Raw genomic sequence first — 21,005 nt, forward strand, 5'->3', positions numbered from 1 at the left:
TAATTACATAACGCAACGAGATATTAAATGTCACACTAATTCGTAAAGTAGTTGTGGCGCTCTTGAAAACATTAGGAATTATATAGGATTTGGATTTAGATTTCTCGACCATGTTGTAATGATTACGATATTTTTGTACTAAGCAATAACTACAAGATAATATTAAACACTTATTCACCACCCTTACAGTATATCAAGTCTTTTAGTTGAAAATGTATAGTGGTACATTTAAGTTTATGATCTAATCAGAATGCTATTATTTTTATGATAGATACAGCCTACAGCTGCAGAGCCACTACAGAGAGAACTACAGCTGCTCATAAACATTTTTTTATGAATCTCAACCAGACTTAGAATCAAACTTCAGGTGAGCTAAAGATGTGTTGCTTCCTTTGAGGATTAAATTGGGATTCCTCATATAAGTATCTGGTCCTCACCACATTATACCAACCAAAACACAGGATTCTCTTAACACTGCTTTTATTATGCAAAAGAAGGTGGGGTGTGGTAGCTCTGAAGTTGAACTACAAAATGTCCTACCACCTTTTCTTTCCTCACTTCACTTAAAAGAGTTTGCTTTAGATATTAGAAAAAGAATTTTGTTAAAAGCACTAAATATTGAATGAAAACTTGTCAAAATTATTATTGTAAACATAGACCTCATATAGGTACTAACCTATATAGGTAAGAATCCCTCCTTGTAAGATGTGTGCATGTATGTCTATATACAACTACTGAAACTATAGTGCAATTAAAAATTGTCAATTCTAAAACTGGAAATTTCATACTGATTTACATCATACTGCTCATGTTGTTGGAAATATAGATTTAAGGCCACAAAAAATTATGTGCAGGAAAATTATTAAAACTAAATAGTTTTTTAGAAATGTTTATATGTATATCGATACCTATTAGCAAATCAACCAACTCCACTTTTTGTCAAAATGTTTTTTTTTTATTTATTTTGATTTCGTTCAACGCCATTTACTATCAGAATAAATAAAAAAAACATTTTGACAAAAAGTGGAGTTGGCTGATTTGTGAATTAAGGTAATGAAAAAATCTGTAGTACTCTATAAAATATTTTTAAAAGTGACCCTGCTGATTTTTTTATCTATACTTTGTCAACTGTCAAACATTAATCACAAGACCAACTTCAACTAGACTTATATATGTATTGTCTATAAAAGTTACCATTATACATTGTAAATAAATATAATACAATGTGTAAATGTACCATGGAATGTTAGTCTTAACCGATAAATAAAAAAGTAACCATGAATCTGGTGGGCGAAGCATCTGTAAAACATTGGTAGTAGAATAGTCTGTGGTTCAACTCTAGGGCACCACTACCACACATATTTCTGCCTAACAACTGTGTTAAGCAATTCTGGTTTGACAGAGCTCATAAAGGAGCTATACTTATCCAAGGCATTCCAACCTATCTCTCAGAGGTACCTTACTTAAGATTCTAATTTTATCTTTGGCTGATCATTTAAGACCTAATAAAAAAATCTTTTTTCATTAGTGTTGTGCATTCATATTTGCTTAACTGCAAATATTATTTTATATATTGCTGTTTTCTTCAAGAGGTTAAAGATTTTTTGTGGAAATGTTCAAATAATAATTAAAAATAATTATACAATTGAGAATAAGAGTTTTAAATATTTACCGAAACTTACTAAATTCCGGTCGTATTGTATTTATATTTTATACATTAATTTATTAATAATGTTGAGATTTGCATGATTTACAATTAGAATTGAAGAAAGTGACTACACAAAGAATTGACACAGTTTCACTGAATTAAAATCTGTCCGTGAACTTAACAGTTTTTATGAACAGCGGTAAAGATAACAAATAACAAAGCCCTCATAAGTCCTCTTAGTAAGTAAAAATGTTTTCTTTGTCCTACCGTCGTCTCGCAAGTCACAAAATAATCATAAATAATTTTGTAACGCTGATAATTTTATTTAATTATTCTCAGATTTCTCCTCAATAAATGTGTTTACAATGTTAATTTTTGAACCTTAAATGTAATAAAAAATGTTTTTTTCCCACTTACATAAATATTCCTTGTATGCAAAACTTTAACTAGCAGAATAGCACGTCACGAATATGTATAATATATGAAAGCCAATTGTTTAATAATTAATACTTTGTCCCGATTAAAAAACACGAAAAAAACACTCAAGAAACAAAGCTTTCCGTAAAATTAAATCTGACAATTAGTTGACACACGACAAGAATGAATCGATTTCATTGAAAGGCACGTTCCACTATGCGACCTAAATCACTGCTTTTTTTTTACAAAAAGGACAAATATAGTCCTACAACCGACATCAATTTAGTCGAGCCAATTATTTCAATCATTATTGTTGAAAAAAGAGTTATTATTGATTCAGTCAAGTATTTTTTTATGGATTATGTTTAGTTCATTCCGCTATTTTATAGAGCATGGAACATAAGAACAGGATTAAGACAGTATACCCGGTCAATAGATATCAGCTGATATTGATTTATACGGTACAATACTAGAAATATTTATTGTTATCGCCAAACTGCTAGTCCGCTCTGAAGTTGTTCCGAGCAGGTGTATTCATACAATTTGCTCGTCAGCGCTCAGACTACGTACATAGAATATTAACGACTGGATTAATGTATGGATAACAAATCCAGATTTCTTTGTCTATAAAGTGAAGCGTCTATAGTACAAACATCACGAAAGTCACGTGTTGACCGTGTGTTCCTGGCCTAAACGTATCTTTGGTACATATAGGAATATAATACCTGGACCCAGGGGAATTTTGTTGCACAACCATTTTGTTGTTATTGTCGTACAATGTTTACGGAGCTAAATGTTGTCATGAAATGTCATTTGTCATTTTAAAGTATCTGTAAACTATAATCCGACAAACTTTTCTGTGCGTGTTAAGGTTTTCAGAAACAGCTACATTCTAATGTTGCCAGCATCATGATCCATTTTTCATTTTCCAGGGAAAATATCTTTTTGTTCTTACGTTAATTTAGTACGACTTTAAAAACCAGAACTTATGTTATTTGTCGATAAAATAAATAAATTTTAACATTATTACATTCTAAAGATTCCTAATAATATGTGAAATATGAATAAATACTATAGTTACTAACTTCCAATTACAATTTTTATAAAAATAAACAACAGTAATCTATTTACGACGATGGTAATGGGCCAAACTGGTAATAGAGGCAAAAAACATGCTAATAGAAAAAATAAAACAAGCTGGCCAATAAAAATAAATCTCTTTATTACAATTATCTATCAAGTATATACTTTTTTGGAATAACTTGTGGTAGATCACAGGCGTAAGCAATGATATAAGTATTTTATCATTTAAAACTAATTGTTTTACCCACTGTGATGATGTAATTCTTAAAAGGAGTTACATTTATATAAGAATTTGCTTTATGTAGCCTATGAATTTATATAAAAAAATATGAAATTATATTTCTTAAAAGTAAATGATACGATTTAGGAAATGTGTACAAAGAGAATGTAGGTATTGTGCTAGGGTATTTGGGGTTGCGAATGGTCTGACGTGGTCTCGGCGGAGTCAGCTGCGCCGTTGGTTAACTCCGGTTCGGGCCGAGACCTAGCTGCTGCGGCGACACCTTGGCATTTATTGCGCAATTCGAACACTTGTGTTATGGCATCACGGAAGCAAAGGAAATTGTAATCAATTACACCTGTAACACAAAAATAAAGTTCAGTGATGATGTGTTGACAATGAGACCTAGGGATTATGTTAATGACTATACTAAGCCAAGACTAATAAAAAAAACTTTATTTATATGCCAAAAGTATTATTAACTATCTTAAATGCAACTGTAATTCATGATTCTGTACTTAATGTGTTTTTTATTACTTTACTAAGTTTTTAATTTGAAGTTTTTCATAATAAAACATGTGGTCAGGAATTCAAAAAGTTCTATTATGTGGAAATAATAATTTGAACAGCTTTTTTTAAATTGTTAACTGTTCTCGATTTGAACCTTCCAAATGTATGGTCACCCATTAATTTAAGTCAAATTTGTAACCATCAGCAATCCACATTAGTTCTTGACATTACATTTAAGATTAAGTCTTCAAAGTTATGATATTGATAAGGAACCCATGAATGAGATAGAATATTTTTATTTACAGTAAACAATTATAAGAATACCTTGTTTCTGGAAATTTTCTTCGCGTAGAATGCAGACAAGCGCCAGAAATTTATTAACTTCCCGCAAGTACAGTACAGTTCCATTATTTAACTTTATGAGGCTGGAACTCTGGCTGTTGAATGTATTCATTTGGCTCTCATCCACCATACTGTAAACATACAAGAGTATAACTAAATAAATTTACCTCATAACTTAAGTCAGACTATTATGGATATGTCCAGTGATTAGTAGTGAACACTGGACATTTCCATACATGATTATTTATATATAAACAAAATTCATAGAAGAAAAGTAGCTAGATAATTTCTACTCCACAAAATTTATTTATAGATGCTTTTATTAGAATTTCATTCAAATTCTAACTAGCGTTCTGTCCACATATTTCTAATTTTCTTTACTAATAAGATAATTGCCGGCGATTCAAAGCTGGCGATGCATTGGCGACGCCTATGGTGTTGCAAATGTCCATAGGCGACGGTGACTGGTTTCCATCAGGTAGCCCGTCTGCCTTATCGTGAAATAAAAAATAAAGAAAGAATTGAACCAAATAAATAGATTTTTTCCAAATTGGAGTCAAATGTTTCATTAATGTTTATAACAAACATGCTTATTTGCCAATTAGAGTAGGTATTCTATATTTGCAGTTAACAAATACATATAAGGATCGAAAGTTTCGATTCAAAACTATTATTATGAGCAAACATAAATAGTTATTGTAAACAAAAAATAAAAACTGCATGAACACAATCATTGAAATACCTACTGTGACTATAACATGATATACACCTATCAAATTATGCCATGCAGTTTTATCAACTTACAAGCAAAAATAACCAAAAAAGACATAGTAGTATGATATGAACATACCCATATATACAAGAGATATCTATAACAACATCAATCATATCACAGCATAATTCATAACTCTGCATATCAACGGGTGAGCTGTCAGTTGCTATATAGATTTTGGATACTACATCGAACAGGAATGCTTTCTCAATCCCAGAATTCTGAAAAATTATTAATTTAATCAATATTACACATTGAATTTGGGTACCAAATAAGTCATCTGTTTTGTTTTCTACTAAAAACACAAATTCAACCAAGATAAATAGATCTTATATATAAAATTCTAGTGTCACAATGTTAGTTACTGTACTCCTCCAAAACGGCTTTACTGATTTTCACCACATTTTATATGCATATTCAGTAGGTCTGAGAATCGGCTACTATCTATTATTCATACCCCTAAGTGATAAGGGTTGTTCACCCTTAACATTTTTTTATTTATATGGCAGCACAACGTTTGCTGGGTCAGCTAGTGTTTATATAAATGTGTAATATAGTGAAACTAATTGGTAATCTAATATGTAATGAACAATAGCATGCGTCATGCCATATTTTTACCATGTATAGCACAATGCATAACTCTGTGTAAGAGCCATATATTAAAATTATAGAGCAATAATATAGGTAAGTAAAAAGGCTTACTTACAGAAATAAGAATGTTTAGAAGGTTTTCTAATGTAGGAAGTTGTGGTATTAATTTCTGTACAACTTTGCTGAATGCTTCAAAGATGGAGTGATCATATATAGATGTGAGGTGGAACGATAAGTGCACATGATCCAAACTCGCTTCTGTTAAATCATCAGTAGCACGATGATGGATATCCCTTTGGGACTCCATCTTATAGTCATCATTTAGGCCATCTACCTGAAAAGATAATTTTAATGTGCTATTATAATACATTAATCACTGAACTTCAAATGCATTATACAATTCATATTTATAGTGGGTTTTGTGGGTCAAAGGTAAGAAATATGATAAAACTTAAATTGTAAAGGTGCTAACCACAATAAAATATCTTTGATCTAGTGTTGTTTAATATTTGAATCAAACCAAATTTAATTATGAGACCTTCAGCTTCAGCTTCCAGCTCTTACTTTATCACTTGTCAACCTATACAGTGTATGTTAAGGTAGCCTATATTATTGTCTACAAACATCTTTCTGTGGATGTCCTTTTAAAAACAATTTTGATATTCAAAGGTTACTTTAGACTAAACGCCAATTGAATTAGCAATAACAGTCCTTTGTCATTTATGAATCATCAACAAAACTATGTTGGGCATAAATATTCTGTAAGTCATATTAACTCTTACACTGTGTCTCAGGAATTTCTCTTAGGAGTGGGCAAAGTGAGCATCATGAGGAGCAAGTCAGTAACTAATAAAGAACTATAATAGAAACAGGGTAGGACATCTGGACAACTGGCTTGATTTTGCCCTATTGTGTATAAAGTTTAGGCAGAATCTATTTTATCTTAATACAGCTGTATCTATGACCATGATAGGTATTAATTATTACTCATACTTATAATAAAATAAAATTCTCCAATAGCAACTACACAGTAGCAATTACATAGATAACGAAAGGGCTATCATGAAGTTATTAATTTTATATGTACCAGTGCTATTGTAAACAAGTTATAACTATAAATATTATTGTATAAAATGTACACCGTGAAGGTTAATAAATATACTTACTTTGTGAATAAATACCTCAAACTTAATGTTACTGTTTACTCTGTATGCTTTTGTGACTGTGAGGTGCAATTTGTCCAATGCATCTTGATAATCATCCTGAAATATTATGCACATTTCTCTTATTGAAACTGAAACTTAATTTAAGGACATAGCCAAGAAGGTTCGCAACAGTTCATGTTTGTTAACCTCACCCTGAACTAAATCTTGACTAAGCCCATAACTCTAAAATTGTATTCATATTCAAAACTATTACATAAATAATTAGAGTAAGTACCTGTGCATCAATAACAAAGACCAGAGCACCACAACCACCAAAAATGGTGTCGGAATCAAATGAAGGATCAAAAAAGTCTATCTGTCCAGGAAAATCCCAAATTTGAAATTGTACAAAACTACTATTGTTTATATCGTCCTTTACTATTTTGTTTGTAGACTCTAAAAACAGTGTTTCATTCGGTGACATCTTATGAAATACGACCTTCTGTATTGATGACTTTCCTGACCTAGAACAATATATTAGTAAACAAATGTGTTTTACGAAATTGACGTAAAGTGATTCATTATCTTACGTACCTTCTCAAACCCATAAGAAGTATTCGAGGCTTGTGGTCTTCCTGTAATGAAGTATTGTCTCCATCTCCGTTTTGTTCAAACGGTCCATAACTAAAATCTTTGGGAAAAGACCCCACATATTCGTCCTGATAACTCTACAAAAGTAATTAAGTTCAATTTCTATTTCACATTTCAAAATGTACATATACTTTGTGTAGAAAAGCCTTACCATATTTCGGATTATACATATGACACAATTTCTTGAATCTAATAAAGTTTAACAATAATACTTTACGTCGTATGTTGATACGCCCTTAAATTATTATCAAAATCAAAGTGATCTAATACGTATGAAATTAAAACAGACAGAAATCCTATATTACTGCAACTGACAATGATGAGAGACAAAATGACAATTGACATTTTGACAACTAAACTTACAATTTTCTTTGTTACATAAACTTTTTAAATGTATACTAAAATGATACCATTATACAGCCATTATAAGTGTACATTAGGGCATATTTTTATTTTGTAACAAAAGAATGGTTTAATATATATTTCGCTACAATAATTGATTAAATTCCTATATAAATATTTTATATTCAAAGCTCAGGGCCTTTTCGTAGGCACGGGCTTGGTACTACGTGGATGGCTCCGCATGCGTGTTATTCGACTCCTATCGTTTCATATAGATATTTTTATTAGGCCGCATGCCACTAAAATCACTGGTGTCCACTAAAGTCCATTGAACGTACCTCATGCAAGCGGGTGAGATATAGTCCGCGCCAAACTGCTAGTTCGCTCTGAAGTTGTTGCGCGCCGATTTAGTTAGCATATACTCCGTAACGTAAGGGCATACTAACGCAGTTAGGGGAGATCCACAAATTACGTGAGGTGTTTTTTTGAATTTTCTGTCCCTCTCTCCCCCCCTGGTGAGATGTCGTGAGATTTTATTCAACCCCCTCCCCCATCCCCCAATCTCACGTGAGATTTTTCAAAATGTGCGTTTCTTAAATATGTAAACGTTAAACGTCGAAGTATGAATGAAATTATTTTATTTCGAACGAATTAGTGAATGATCTTAATCGTATTACAGTTATGCTTAAATCTTAAGCATGTAGAATCTGGATAATGGATCAAAATAGTATAGTTTTTTTTTGTTTCAATAAGAAAAAAAATTGCGTGATATTTGCCGAGACCCCCCCTCTCTCCAACGTAAGATTAGATGAGATTTGACTCGACCCCCCCTCCCCCTTAAACATCTCACGTAATTTGTGGATCTCCCCTTATGTACCCGAGGTCGAGAGCGGGCAGCTTGTCAGGGACTAGTTTTGATATACTGAGCGGACTAGCAGTTTGGCGCGGACTATATGTCCGCGCCAAACTGCTAGTCTGCGCTGCTGCTAGTGCGAACATAAACCTGCTAACAATAAAAAGGCCAGTAAGATACTAGAAAAAAAAAGGCTTGATAAGTCTTACTATCAATACATTATGTTATATAAGTAGCAAAAGGTCTTGTCCATTAGACGTTGTGCTGTATGGTCGTTTTTATAAGAATTTTGTAGTGGAACCTATTTATTTGCTCGATAGATATTTGGGGTACTTGGTTTTGGTATTAAAGCGTATTGATAGTAAGGCCTTGATAGGTCCAAAGAATAGTGTTCAGCAAAAAAATTCTCTGTCAGTAGTGCTTTTATTTGCATTTTTAACGGAAGAAAAACTAAGTTGTTTTAAAAATTTATTTAATTATAAAAGACGAGTATCATAATAAATATTACTAGTTGACGGTTTCCTACATTTACAAAAACATTTATCTTTAGCTGTTGTGGAACTAGAGGGTACAATCTTTAACTGCGACCTCAATGGTCGCGATGACGCTGCTACAAGTCTATCTGCGCTTAATGTTGGTTCTGGGTGTTTTAATCGACGTTCTCGCTCTAAACGCGATCGTTCTACTCGCTGTGCATACGCGACGCTCCGCTGTAGACCTGCCAGACTGTCCGTACGCGCCGGAAATCTTTCCAAGTTATTTGATACCTCACCGACTTCAGCTGTATCAGTATCTACAATTTCTTGGTGGTCGAGTATCATTCCTATATTCATTTTTATATTTGTTGTGCCGTCTCTAAATATTAAATAAATATTTGCTTGGTCTAATACCCTAAGGGAAAAATTGTCATTTATCTTCAATGCTTTTGTTCTTATTTGAAATGGTTTAAATTTTTGTGTCAATTTCTTACTTTTTTCTTTGATGAAATTGTCGAATTCAATAGCTAACATCTCTTCATTGTCGGGTCTTACTTTATCGTCTGCTGGTCCACCTAGTTTTAAGATATCGGGGTCCTTATGTGCCATTTGTGTATCTATCATGACTTGCTGCAATACAGGTGGATCGTTTAAAGTATGCCATTTCCAGTGAGATACAGGACCAATGCTACGGTCTAACACGACACCTTCGGTTTGGTTATACTTTAGCCTATAATGCAAAAACGTTTTATCAAGTCTTATAATATTGTTCAACAATAGAACTGTCACTATGAGCTACTTTACTTAAATAACACTCTAATAAGGAGCTCCAGACTTTAAGGAAATTGCAAGTTGTTTTATGTAGAATTACGGTAAATTGCATAATGCATAACCTGTTTTTGATAGTATAAAAATATTACCTAATTTTCCCAGTGTGATCAAACACAACACCATTTCCGAGATAGTCAAATGTTGCAAGGATAGATATAGGCTGGTACCGGCCGCGCTCGTCAGGTTCTCCACTACCGTAGATTACGAATCTTTGTTGAGCATTTATCTCTATCCATAATATGAAACAAAATACATACCTAATAAAAATTATGGACTGTGGATGCATGACCTACACATGATATTGTGTCGTGGTAAATTGCGATGTCGTCTAACGTTGTGATTTAGTTTTCTAAAATGTACGAAAAAAATCGTAAAATACCACGACGTCGTGAAAATTGGTAATGTAAACTTGCGTTACCTTCAGCGTCATAGTAATCGAGGGCTAATCTGCCATTTCTATAAAACCAGCGACCTCTACCGTTATCGTCAAACTCGGCCAACTTCTCTCCCGAGTCGTATAGCATAAGCCTTTTATTCTTATTGCGATCAAACCAGTCGAATTCGGGATGCGCAGGACGCATCCGATACACATTCATCTAATTTTAAACAATAAATATTTATCGCTACAATTAATAATTAATACATATTTTATGGGTAACGTTAGCTATTATGCCACATAAAATAAATAATAGTTTAAAAAAACTAAAAAATACGCTTTTATAAATAATTCGACCAAAAAATGAAAAATAAATAATAGTTTAAAAAAACTAAAAAAATACATTTTTTATAGAAAATCCAACTAAAAAATAGAAAATATTTTTTTTTAAATTGAATTAAGAATAGTGTTAATAAGATAAAAATATTTTTTATTGTAAAAAAAGCGTGGGGTGCATGGTGTCAATAGTTATAAATATTTTACTGATAGATATTGAGTAGAAGGATTATCAGTTTGATAATATCTTGAAAAGCAGAAAAAAATATTTTCTATTTTTTAGTTGGATTTTCTATAAAAAATGTATTTTTTTAGTTTTTTTAAACTATTATTTATTTTTCATTTTTTGGTCGAATTATTTATAAAAGCGTATTTTTTAGTTTTTTTTTTAACTATTATTTATTTTTCATTTTTTAGTGATTATTTTAGCGATTATTTTAACGATTATTACGTAGCGTATTATCAAGTTTATCTTTCGAATCAGCATCAGCACCTTTGCTTAGCAGTGCAAAAATGAATATTGGGTCATTGTTTAACACAGCTGTATGAAGTGGTGTTTTACATTGGTGTTTATTTTTATTGTTAACGTGAAAATCCCAGAGGAGTTGTTGAATGACATCCGAATTGCCAATGCTAACTGCTTTCTTTCATAATTTATACCATATCCCAGGTCCTCTATCTTGGATAAAAGTAATCACGGAAAAAGGATGATAGAGCATCTTTTAAAAACAGGCGCTGATGGCAATACTCAAGACAAAAACGGTCAACTGCTTTACATCTAGCCATTTCAAAAGGGCGTCGTCCAATCATCGATTTAATATTACAGCATGATGATGTGAATATCAAAAATAATTCTAGAATTTCTTCTCTTTGTGTTGCTGCTGCCTGCAGAGATTTTAAAACTGTTAGTAGTTTAATTAATTTTACAGCTCGAGTTAATAATATAAGTTGTGACTATGACGATGAGCTGAAATCATATATGCCTTTACATTTGGCAGCAAGAAATGGGAACAATGAAGTAGTGGAAATCTTGTTAAAGGAAGGTGCAGATGTTGAAGTGCTGAATGAATAAGGATGATGAGACACCGCTTCATGATGCTATTAACAACGGACGCGTCGAAGTTGAGGTCAGGTCAGGTCAGGTCAGGTCGGGTCAGGTCAGGTCAGGTCAGGTCAGGTTAGGTTAGGTGATCGGCGCGCCTGGTAGATTCCTTTATTGGTCTTAACGCAGACCTTCCGGGTCTCAGGAAAACAAAAATCGCTGATCCTGATTATCCTAGTAAGGATAACGGGTCAGAATGTTTAAAATATTGAATTGTCATCGGTCCTTAATAAGTATGCCAAATTTCGAGTTAATCCGACGTTTTGAAGGGGGTTAAAATCATGTTCAAAGATTCCGTTATATACTAACATACTAACATACCAACATACCAACATACATACGTCTGAAGCTAATAAAAGCGTATTAAATATGGATATCTCTTGATTTCAATTCAAATCGTATCAATTAGGTATTAAACAGAAAAATAAAATTAATATGTACCTTCTAAATTTTACCTGTTAATTAAAATAAATTACCTTCCTAACAACTTTTTCTGTGGGTAGCATGGTCCAGCCTTTGTCGATAAATGAGCGATCTGATAGAGCGTAACGTATAATCCCTTTCGGAAGCTCTTGTTCAGCCTACAGAAAAGATATACAAATAAAATGTACTATTAATAAATCAGGTAATTTTAACGAAATATCCAAATTTCGAAGCTAATCGTGTTTAGCTCGATTTATAAGACGCTTTCTACACTGTATGATTCAAATCATATACTAAGAAATCTACCGTAAACCGAAAAAGTCTTGCCCTTGCCATGCTATCAAATTAGCGGAGGGCTAGACACAATATCCTTTTTTATGTTTACTCACCAAATCACCTTTTTTGCTTTTAGACATATCTCTAAAAATTGTGTATTAAAATATACAATTAAAAAATAAATTTATAGCAAACAAACATAAACATCATTGACTACAGTCAGATATATATTGTTTGACATAAAAACAATAAAGACAAGATAAATGTCATATTATTAGAAATTTGGAATGAATTAGATTAGATTGAATTTAAAATAATTCTTGCCTATAAACACGTGCTTTATGTCATCTTTCTCACCAGTCCTGTAACTAAACATATGTAATGTTTCCTAAGAAAACTTACGATTGAACATTAAATCGCACGATTTCATGTTTATAGTGTTTTATCGTGTTTATTCTTGCTTAAAAATCACATACTACACTGTGCACATTGCATATAACTGCATTATGTTATAACTCATTACAATCAATTAACCCATATACGCTAACTATCACCCGCTTACGACCTTAATTCACAGAGATTTAAGGGAATTTCCCACATTCGTGAAATCACTGTTATTAAATTATATAACCACATGAATGGAAATATAGTAATTAAGGCGTCACGTACGAGTATGCTAGTTTCATTAATTTATCATTTGGTGGATGACCCAGGAGCTTTGGCTAGCTTGAAAATCTCAATACGCCATTACGCCAATGTGTCAATTTGTTAACATTGATTGTTTTAATTGAAATGTACACATAGTAAGAATTATGATAAAATATCGATCACAAAGACCTCCCTGAGGTATAGTGAAGACTAATTCGGAACGTTTCAGATTAGTATGTCTTTCTTATCCCACCCGTTAAACCATAATATAGCACTGCTTAACACTGATGTCATTATGCTGAAATAGGTGTTATGGTGGGATCTTCGGAAACGCACCACAAACAAAAATTCTACCACCATTAGTATCGTTTCCTTAACGCGCTCAAGTCCTCACATTTAAGATGAGGGCCATTTTCCCGTTATGGATTTATATCCATACATATATATATTATTATATTGTTCATGAATTAGGCACACTCGCATGCGTAAATTAATCCGCAGCAGTCTTTCCGCTCCTCTTTCGGGCTACGCGTGCGAGCTTACACGACAGGAAACGTATCTATGATGCTATTGACAAATACGCGGACCAGAATCGTACGCGAGAGCGATATGAAAAGGCTGGTTTTTCAAAATTATTTAGTTCGTCCGAATTAAATCCTATAACATAAATAGTTTGACTACATAATCAATAATTAAGTGACAGTTACTTACATATTTGTGCGATAATAGTTTTGGTGGCATATTCTCAGTCCTGTCTGTAATCTTTTCAGCCAATTGTTTTTCTTGTTTTGGTACTAAATCTTCCGTAAATAAAGACTTGTATAAAACGGGAAACATTTCCTCTGCTGGAGGTTTATCACTTAAGGGATGCTTAGATTTTATAATTTTATTGCCCACAATAAGGTCAGCTTCATTTGGTATATTCTTGTTATTTATTATACTATCTACATCAAGTTCCAATTCAGAATCCGCGCAAATAGCACAGTTGAGTATTTTTCTATCCCTGTGCACTCTGTGTTCTTTAACCATTAATGGAGTAATGTTAATTTCGGATAAACGTTTCGGTCTTCGTCTTTCCCCCTTTCCAGTTGACTGTCTTATTCTCACTAACTGCAAAATTAAATCGTCTTGAGAAGGCTTTCTTATTTTAATTTGTTTAATATCTAACTCTTTGCTTGTTGGTTCTTCCTGTTTTGTTTCTTGTTTTGGTTTTACATTATCAGGTATTTTTTCCACCATGGTTTCTCTAAGAACTTTTAACTTACGTTCTGCTTCTTCTTTGTCTTTTAATTCTTTCTCTTTTATTTTTTTTTCTGCTTCTATTCTCATTCTTTTACTTTCTTCTTCCTGTTGCTTTTTGATGTTTTGGGCTTCAGCTTTCAGTTTCGCTTGTTCGTCTATCATTTTCCTAAAGTTATCAGCAATTTTATTATCTTCTTTTTGTGTTTTTTCGTCAATTTTCTTGATTTTTTCGTCTTTAGGTTTAATTTCTTGTTTACTTTCATGTTTTGATTTTCCAATATCAGGTTGGTTTTCAACCTTGATTTCTTTATGAGTTTTTGACTTACCTTCTGCATCTTCTTTTGCTTTTTTTTCCGCTTCCATTCTCATTCTCTTATGTTCTTCTTCCTGTTGCTTTTTAATTTTTAGTTCTTCAGCTTTCAGTTTTGCAAGTTCATCTCTTTCCTTACGAAAGTTATCAGCAGCTTTATCATCTACATTCAGTGGTTTTTCATCTTTGTTCTTGAATTTTTCATCTTTGGTTTTTTTCTGTTCATCTTTCAATTTCTGCTGTAACTGTTTCTCTTTTTCCATTCTTTCCTTTTCTTTTTGCATTTGATCCTTTCTTTCATTTTCCTTGTCTTTTTTATCTTTGTGCTTTTCATCCATGTCCCTTAATTTTTCGTCTTTGATTTTCTTCTGTTCATCCTTTAACTTTTGCTGAAATTGTTTCTCTTTTTCCATTATTTCCTTTTCTTTTTGCATTTGTTCCTTTTTTTCATTTTCCTTTTCTTTTTTATCTTTTTGCTTTTCATCCATGTCCCTTAATTTTTCGCCTTTGGATTTCTTCTGCTCATCCTTTAACTTCTGCTGAAATTGTTTCTCTTTTTCCATTCTTTCCTTTTCTTTTTGCATTTGTTCCTTTTTTTCATTTTCCTTTTCTTTTTTATTTTTGTGCTTTTCATCCATGTCCCTTAATTTTTCTTCTTTGATTTTCTTCTGTTCATCCTTTAACTTTTGCTGTAATTGTTTCTCTTTTTCTATTCTTTCCTTTTCTTTTTGCATTTGTTCCTTTTTTTCATTTTCCTTTTCTTTTTTTTCTTTTTGTTTTTCATCCACGTCCCTTAATTTTTCGTCTTTGGATTTCTTCTGTTCATCTTTTAACTTCTGCTGAAATTGTTTCTCTTTTTCTTTTCTCTCCCTTTCTTCTTGAATTTTTTCCTTCTTTTTTTCTTTTTCCTTTTGTAATTCCTCCTTTTTTTCTGTATCCTTCTTTCCTCTTTCTTTTTGTAATTCATCCGCCCTTACATTTTGGTCTTTTTTCTGATCTGTTTGTCCTTTAGGGCTCTCAATATCTTTTCGAGCAATTTTCCGCTCTTTTCGCGTCTCATCCTTATCACTTTTAATTTCTTCGTCTTCAATTTTGTCCTTTTCACTTGATAGTCTTGCTAAACTTTTCTCACCTTCCTGACTTATTTGTGTTTTAATATCTTGTTCGTCAGATTTTGTCAGTGGCTGTTTTTGTTTACTGCTTACTTTACTTCTTTTTGCTAGCTGTCTAGATATTTCATCCCTTATCAATTTAGCTCGAAGACGCAACTTATCCTGGGTATCTTCAATTAACTCAGCAGAAGTCTTAACTCTTCTTAAAGGTCTAATTTCTTCACTTTCCTCTTTTGGAAAAACATAACTAAAATTTCTTTTTCTATTTTCAAGGTCTTGAAATCCATCAACAGAAAAAAATATATTTTCGTCTGAGTAATATTTCCTTAGTGTAAAGGGTGATCCACGATGTTTCATGGTGGGCTTTTGCGCAGACTCTATATCTCTTCGTCGTATTTGTCTCAAACGTTCTAAAGAATCTATTTCTAGGTCTTGCTTGATTGTATCAATGTCTTTATCTAATGACGTGTCATACGTGGCTAATGACGATGACACATGCCTTTCAATGTCTGTAAATGAACGGGATTCAACTAAACCAGATTTAAATTTCGTTCTTTTAGAATCCAAACGCTTCGAAACGGTTTCTGATTTCGTCCCAATTTTGTCAATTGATCTAGCCGAGTCAGCTATTTTAACCCTCACTTCTAACATTGGTCCTACTTCTAATCTACGTGGGCAACTCAAGTCGTCTTTATGTAACTTATATAAATCTAATTCAGAATGTGCGCGGTATTTCTGTTTAGTTATTTTATCGGTTGCAAAGTTCTTCGACAATAGTTTGGGGATTTTTGTTAACCAAGCTTTTATTTGTTCTTTTCGCACACTTTGTTTATCTTTCTGTACTAAAAATCTTTCAAGTGCCTCATGGCATTCACAACAGTATTTATTGGATCGTTTTCTAGTTTGACAATGATCACAGACGCTGATTACATCTTTTTTTCCAATACTTGGTATATTTCTCAAATATTTCTGCGCACGTTGAACTAATTCTCTACACCTTGGACAATATATTTCGTCATCTGGGAAAAAAATATATACATTATTGATTAATTGAAAGCAATGCAACATTGTAAAGAAAAAAATATGTAAGCGCAGATAATACCTATTTCAGTTACAAAATGGTCTGCGTTCATCTGAATATCTTTTGTATTGTGTATGATAAACACATCATCTGTAGTGTTTATTGAACTTTGAAAGTTTCCAGTTTTTTTATCGATCTGCAAAAAATATTTCACCTTATTGTAACATTGATTGTCGTTTATACCACAATTATAATATTAAGGAGTACAAATAAATGTCCACCGTGTCAATGTAGGTACCTAGACGGTGTGGACAGACTTCCCGTAAGCTTTCTCAGATGGTACCTGGTTTGAAAATTAGTTGGGTCATTTAAGAACAACATAACCTATTGATATCATTGACTTCATATTGGTAAAATATATTTTTTTTTAGTTGAAAATGTCCAAATTTGAGCCAAGTAAGCGTCTTTTGCGGGAAATTATAGTTTACTTCTGTAATTTGAAAAAATCTGCTGCTGAGGCGCATCGATTGCTAATAGAAGCATATAGTGAGGCTACTTTGAGTGAGAAAACGTGTCGTGAGTGGTTTCAAAAATTTAAAAACGGTGATTTCAATGTAAAAGATAAAGATTGCAGTGGAAGGCCAAAAATTTACGAGGATACAGAGTTGGAGGAATTATTGGAGGAAGATTAATCTCAAACACAAAAGGAACTTGCTCTAACATTAGAAGTCACTAAGCAAGCAGTCTCACATCGTTTAAAATCATTAGGAATGATTCATAAACAAGGAAATTGGGTTCCGTACGAATTAATGCCGAGAGATTTTGACCGCCCATTATGCTTAAGTGAAATACTGCTAGCTAGACATAAAAAGAAGGGGTTTTTACATGGTTTTGTAACTGGTGATGAGAAATGGATACATTATGATAATCCAAAAAAAAAAAACATGGGGACTACCTAGCCACGCGTTAACATCGACAGTAAGACCAAATTTTCACGGTAAAAAACTCATGCTGTGTATTTGGTGGGATCAGCTGGGTGTAGTATATTACGAGTTGCTTAATCCTAACGAAACAATTACTGGAACTCTCTATCGTACACAATTGATGAGATTGAGCCGATCTCTGAAGGAAAAACGCCCTCAATACTATTTTAGACACGATAAAATTATTCTCATACGCGTCCACATGTAGCGGTTCCTGTGAAAAAGTATTTGGAAACACTTAATTGGGAAGTGTTACCACACCCGCCGTATTCACCAGACATTCCACCGTCTGACTATCATCTGTTCCGGTTCATGGCTCATGCCCTGTCGGAGCAGCGGTTCACAACTTATGAAGATACCAAAAATTGGGTTTATTCGTGGATAGCCTTTAAAGATAAAGAGTTCTTCATACGTTGGATCCGAATGTTGCCTCCGAGATAGGAAAAAGTAGTTGCAAGTGATGGACAATACTTTGAATAAATTAAAGCTACCGTTATGTTATAATACATATTTTATTTTTGTTGAAAAACGGCGGATACTTATTTGTAGTCTATTATAATCAGTCCCAAATGTAATGTAATGTGCTGTGTCACCAATACTTTTTTGAGGACTTGGTTAATTCGCTACCGTGTGTCGAGATAGTGTTCGTCATCCATGTCGGAGTTTTTAATGCTATGGAATACTACCAATGTAAAGATTGCGCACATGTTCTTTATTGTATGGTCATTGTAAAGATAAAACATACCTGATCTTTGAGTTTTGTATAACTATATATAACAAGACCTGCATCCTTTAAATCTAATATTTTCTGAAATCCCGAATATGCTTCGCATGCCTGGCAGCATTCGCATTTTCCTCTAAAATTACAAGGGTTACTCGAGCACCTATTTAAAAGATTAAAGTATTCATTAAACTTTGTAATTATTATTTCCTACCTAGTAAAGATTTTTATCTTTATTCTTTACAATATGGGAGTAGCAGACGAGCATGCAGTCCACCTGATGTTAAGAGGCTACTGCCGCCCATGGTCATCTGTAATCAACCCCAGATAGGATTATATATTCCTACATGGAGTCGGCCACTGATGCGTATGAGTACCCCTGACGACTAAGCTGGAAAGCCTCGGAAAAGTATGTCTCCTTACCACACCCTTCAAACCAGAACACAGCAACGCTCAACGCTGCTGTTATGAGACAGATATAGGTTTGGCGGTGGTGCCGCCGGAGTCGAACCACAAAATGTTCTACCACCTTCAAAACAAGATACATTCAAATTCAATTAAATTAAGTAGTATCAGATGTACAGGGTTAATTTTTCAAATAGGCCTTAAGGGCCATATACGAAACTACAAGGATTAGCGAAAAATGCTGAAAGGAGTTACGAGGCCGATTTTGATAAAAACTAAAACTGCATTATTACTTTTTTTAAATATCTTTTTCCCGATCGAACGACTTCTTTTGGAAAAAAATACACTCTCAATATTACCTACTCCACTATCTGATAGTGTCGCTTATAAGGATCAAATTCTGGGGGGTAATAATATGTGACAAATTAAAGGAAAGGATTTTTTTTTTACAAAATACATATTTTTATCGTATTACTTATGTATAATCATTTGGGACTATACATAATTTATAACATGGAAGAATTTATTGGTTAATCAACTAATTCTTCGATGTTATGAACATGACATGCGGCTTAGTATGAGAAAGTAATAGGTTGGCAACTAAGTTCCCGCCGTTTTTAGGATCTATTTTTTGATAAAAATAGATAAGTGATTAATTAGCATTTTTTTATTTTTTGTTGTTAACAACTTCGTTTCAACATTAAATATGATTTTCAAAAAGTTCAATAAGTAATTCTCACAAATTATAAACGTTACACCTGTATTAAACGAAACTCCGCGCATAGCAAGTTAAAAATCTATTGAAATGGTCAAATCTATTGAAATGGTCCTAAAAATAACCATAACAAAGTCGAACATAAAAATATAAATCCTTGAGGAATAAAACGTCCGCTTTCGAATGATTTGAAACATTAATTAGATAAATAAAAAATGTTAACATGCGAAATGGTTAAATTAATGAATGGCGGGAACTTAACTGCCAAATTAATATGAATAAATATGTATTTTCTTAAAATTAAGGCTTTTCATTTAGTTTGTCATTTATCATTACTTCCCTGAATTTGATCCTTATAAGCAACACTATCAAATTGTGGAATAATATAGAGGGTGAATTTTTTTTCAAAATGAACTCGTTCGAATCCCGGATAGAGAAAAAAATATTAAAAAAAAGTAATGATGCAGTTTTAGTTTTTATCAAAATCGACCTGGTAACTCCTTTCAGCATTTTTCGATAATCGTCATAGTTTCGGATTTGACCCTGAAGGCCTATTTGAAAAATTAACCCTGTATAGTGTAATATAAGTAAATGATAATTTTATGTTAACGGTATTTGGTACATACTTGCAAGTAACTTCCATAACTTTGTCCATTAATAATATGAGTACTAACGCTAAGGATAAATTGTGTCACACACTATATAAAATAAAATCTTATACGTATACAAAAATAATAACAAGTAAGTACGTGCGTAAATAAAATACAAAACCCTGCATATTGACAGTAATAATGAGATTAATCAAATAAACTGACAAATACAAATTAAAATACACAAATGCAATCTGGCATTCTTCTGTATGTACAGGCGCCACTGGTGATCATAATGTTGCCAGATTGACAAAACTACCTAAGAAACTCTTCGGAAACCGTGGTGTTTAACGATTTATACCAGAAGGCGAAGATTAGGGCCGCCTTTGCCGCCCTTTAAAGTCAGTGTAAAATTTAGACGAACATTCTGCCGTCCTTTAAATAGGTTGCCCAGGGCAGCAAATAGAGTTACAAAGCTCTTTCTATAAATCTTTATATATATATTTCTTATGTGCGTGTGTATGTCACTGAACTCCTCCTAAACGACTGGACTGATTGTGATTAAATTTGTTGTGTTCAAGGGGACTTGAGGATGGTTTAGACTCACAATTTAGTCCGTGGGAAAAGGTTTTTTTAATTAATTTTTAATTCGTAAGTAGTTATAGAATCGGAAACTATGCATTTGATCAAGTTGTTGTCCAAGAGGGTTTGGGAGTTGGTAAGACCAATTTTTGACAGATGGCACCACTGTCATTCCAATGCAGGTACAAATTTTCCGTTTTATGTATGTCATATTATTTCTTTAAAATGCGGGCGAAGCCGCGGGCACCACTAGTAGATATTATATAATACGAAACAGCAGAT

The 21,005-nt window shown here is 32.8% G+C and overlaps 3 protein-coding genes across 7 annotated transcripts in view; all 3 read right to left on the bottom strand.

Moving 5' to 3' along the window:
• Nucleotides 1–2,249, bottom strand: part of Lpin (phosphatidate phosphatase LPIN) — a 33,508-nt gene extending 31,259 nt beyond the window's left edge. For all 3 annotated transcript variants that reach the window (XR_012103618.1, XM_073088871.1, XM_073088847.1), the window contains exon 1: nucleotides 2,066–2,249. The gene's annotated coding sequence lies outside the window, so the exon portion shown is untranslated. The remainder of the gene's footprint in view (nucleotides 1–2,065) is intronic.
• A 1,016-nt stretch (nucleotides 2,250–3,265) lies between these two features.
• On the bottom strand, nucleotides 3,266–7,705 carry RagC-D (Ras-related GTP binding C/D). Its single transcript, XM_073088894.1, has 8 exons — nucleotides 7,531–7,705; nucleotides 7,323–7,456; nucleotides 7,024–7,252; nucleotides 6,750–6,845; nucleotides 5,699–5,917; nucleotides 5,071–5,213; nucleotides 4,203–4,351; nucleotides 3,266–3,726 (listed from the first exon to the last, which is right to left on the bottom strand). Exons 1-8 carry the CDS (start codon nucleotides 7,531–7,533, stop codon nucleotides 3,548–3,550), a joined length of 1,152 nt encoding a protein of 383 aa, XP_072944995.1. The 5' UTR covers nucleotides 7,534–7,705; the 3' UTR covers nucleotides 3,266–3,547.
• A 1,324-nt stretch (nucleotides 7,706–9,029) lies between these two features.
• LOC140754009 (uncharacterized) lies at nucleotides 9,030–20,528 on the bottom strand. 3 transcript variants are annotated; one of them, XM_073088906.1, is made up of 8 exons: nucleotides 20,178–20,430; nucleotides 18,456–18,594; nucleotides 16,809–16,923; nucleotides 13,754–16,725; nucleotides 12,172–12,276; nucleotides 10,300–10,477; nucleotides 9,971–10,109; nucleotides 9,030–9,780 (listed from the first exon to the last, which is right to left on the bottom strand). In XM_073088906.1, the coding sequence occupies exons 1-8, from the start codon at nucleotides 20,204–20,206 to the stop codon at nucleotides 9,051–9,053; spliced, it is 4,407 nt and encodes a 1,468-aa protein (XP_072945007.1). In that variant the 5' UTR covers nucleotides 20,207–20,430; the 3' UTR covers nucleotides 9,030–9,050. The 3 variants fall into 3 exon arrangements, with proteins under 3 accessions (XP_072945007.1, XP_072945014.1, XP_072945023.1); XM_073088913.1 differs by having other exon boundaries at nucleotides 9,538–9,680; nucleotides 20,178–20,484; XM_073088922.1 differs by lacking the exon at nucleotides 9,030–9,780 and having other exon boundaries at nucleotides 10,000–10,138; nucleotides 20,178–20,528.
• Between the last annotated feature and the right edge of the window lie 477 nt (nucleotides 20,529–21,005).

Source organism: Epargyreus clarus, unplaced genomic scaffold (genome assembly GCF_041222505.1).
Source record: "Epargyreus clarus isolate Ecla_fem2 unplaced genomic scaffold, WU_Ecla_fem_2.2 ptg000003l, whole genome shotgun sequence".
Taxonomy (NCBI): Eukaryota; Metazoa; Arthropoda; class Insecta; order Lepidoptera; family Hesperiidae; genus Epargyreus; species Epargyreus clarus.

Coding starts and splice junctions, on each gene's coding strand:
- RagC-D (XM_073088894.1), bottom strand. Junction 5,214..5,698: donor TTCTAAACATTCTTATTTCT/GTAAGTAAGCCT, acceptor ATAATTTTTCAG/AATTCTGGGATTGAGAAAGC. Junction 4,352..5,070: donor GATATCTCTTGTATATATGG/GTATGTTCATAT, acceptor GTATGTTTACAG/TATGGTGGATGAGAGCCAAA.
- LOC140754009 (XM_073088906.1), bottom strand. CDS start 20,206: ATGGACAAAGTTATGGAAGTTACTTGCAA. Junction 16,924..18,455: donor ATACAAAACTCAAAGATCAG/GTATGTTTTATC, acceptor TATTTTTTGCAG/ATCGATAAAAAAACTGGAAA. Junction 10,110..10,299: donor CGATTACTATGACGCTGAAG/GTAACGCAAGTT, acceptor TATTATGGATAG/AGATAAATGCTCAACAAAGA.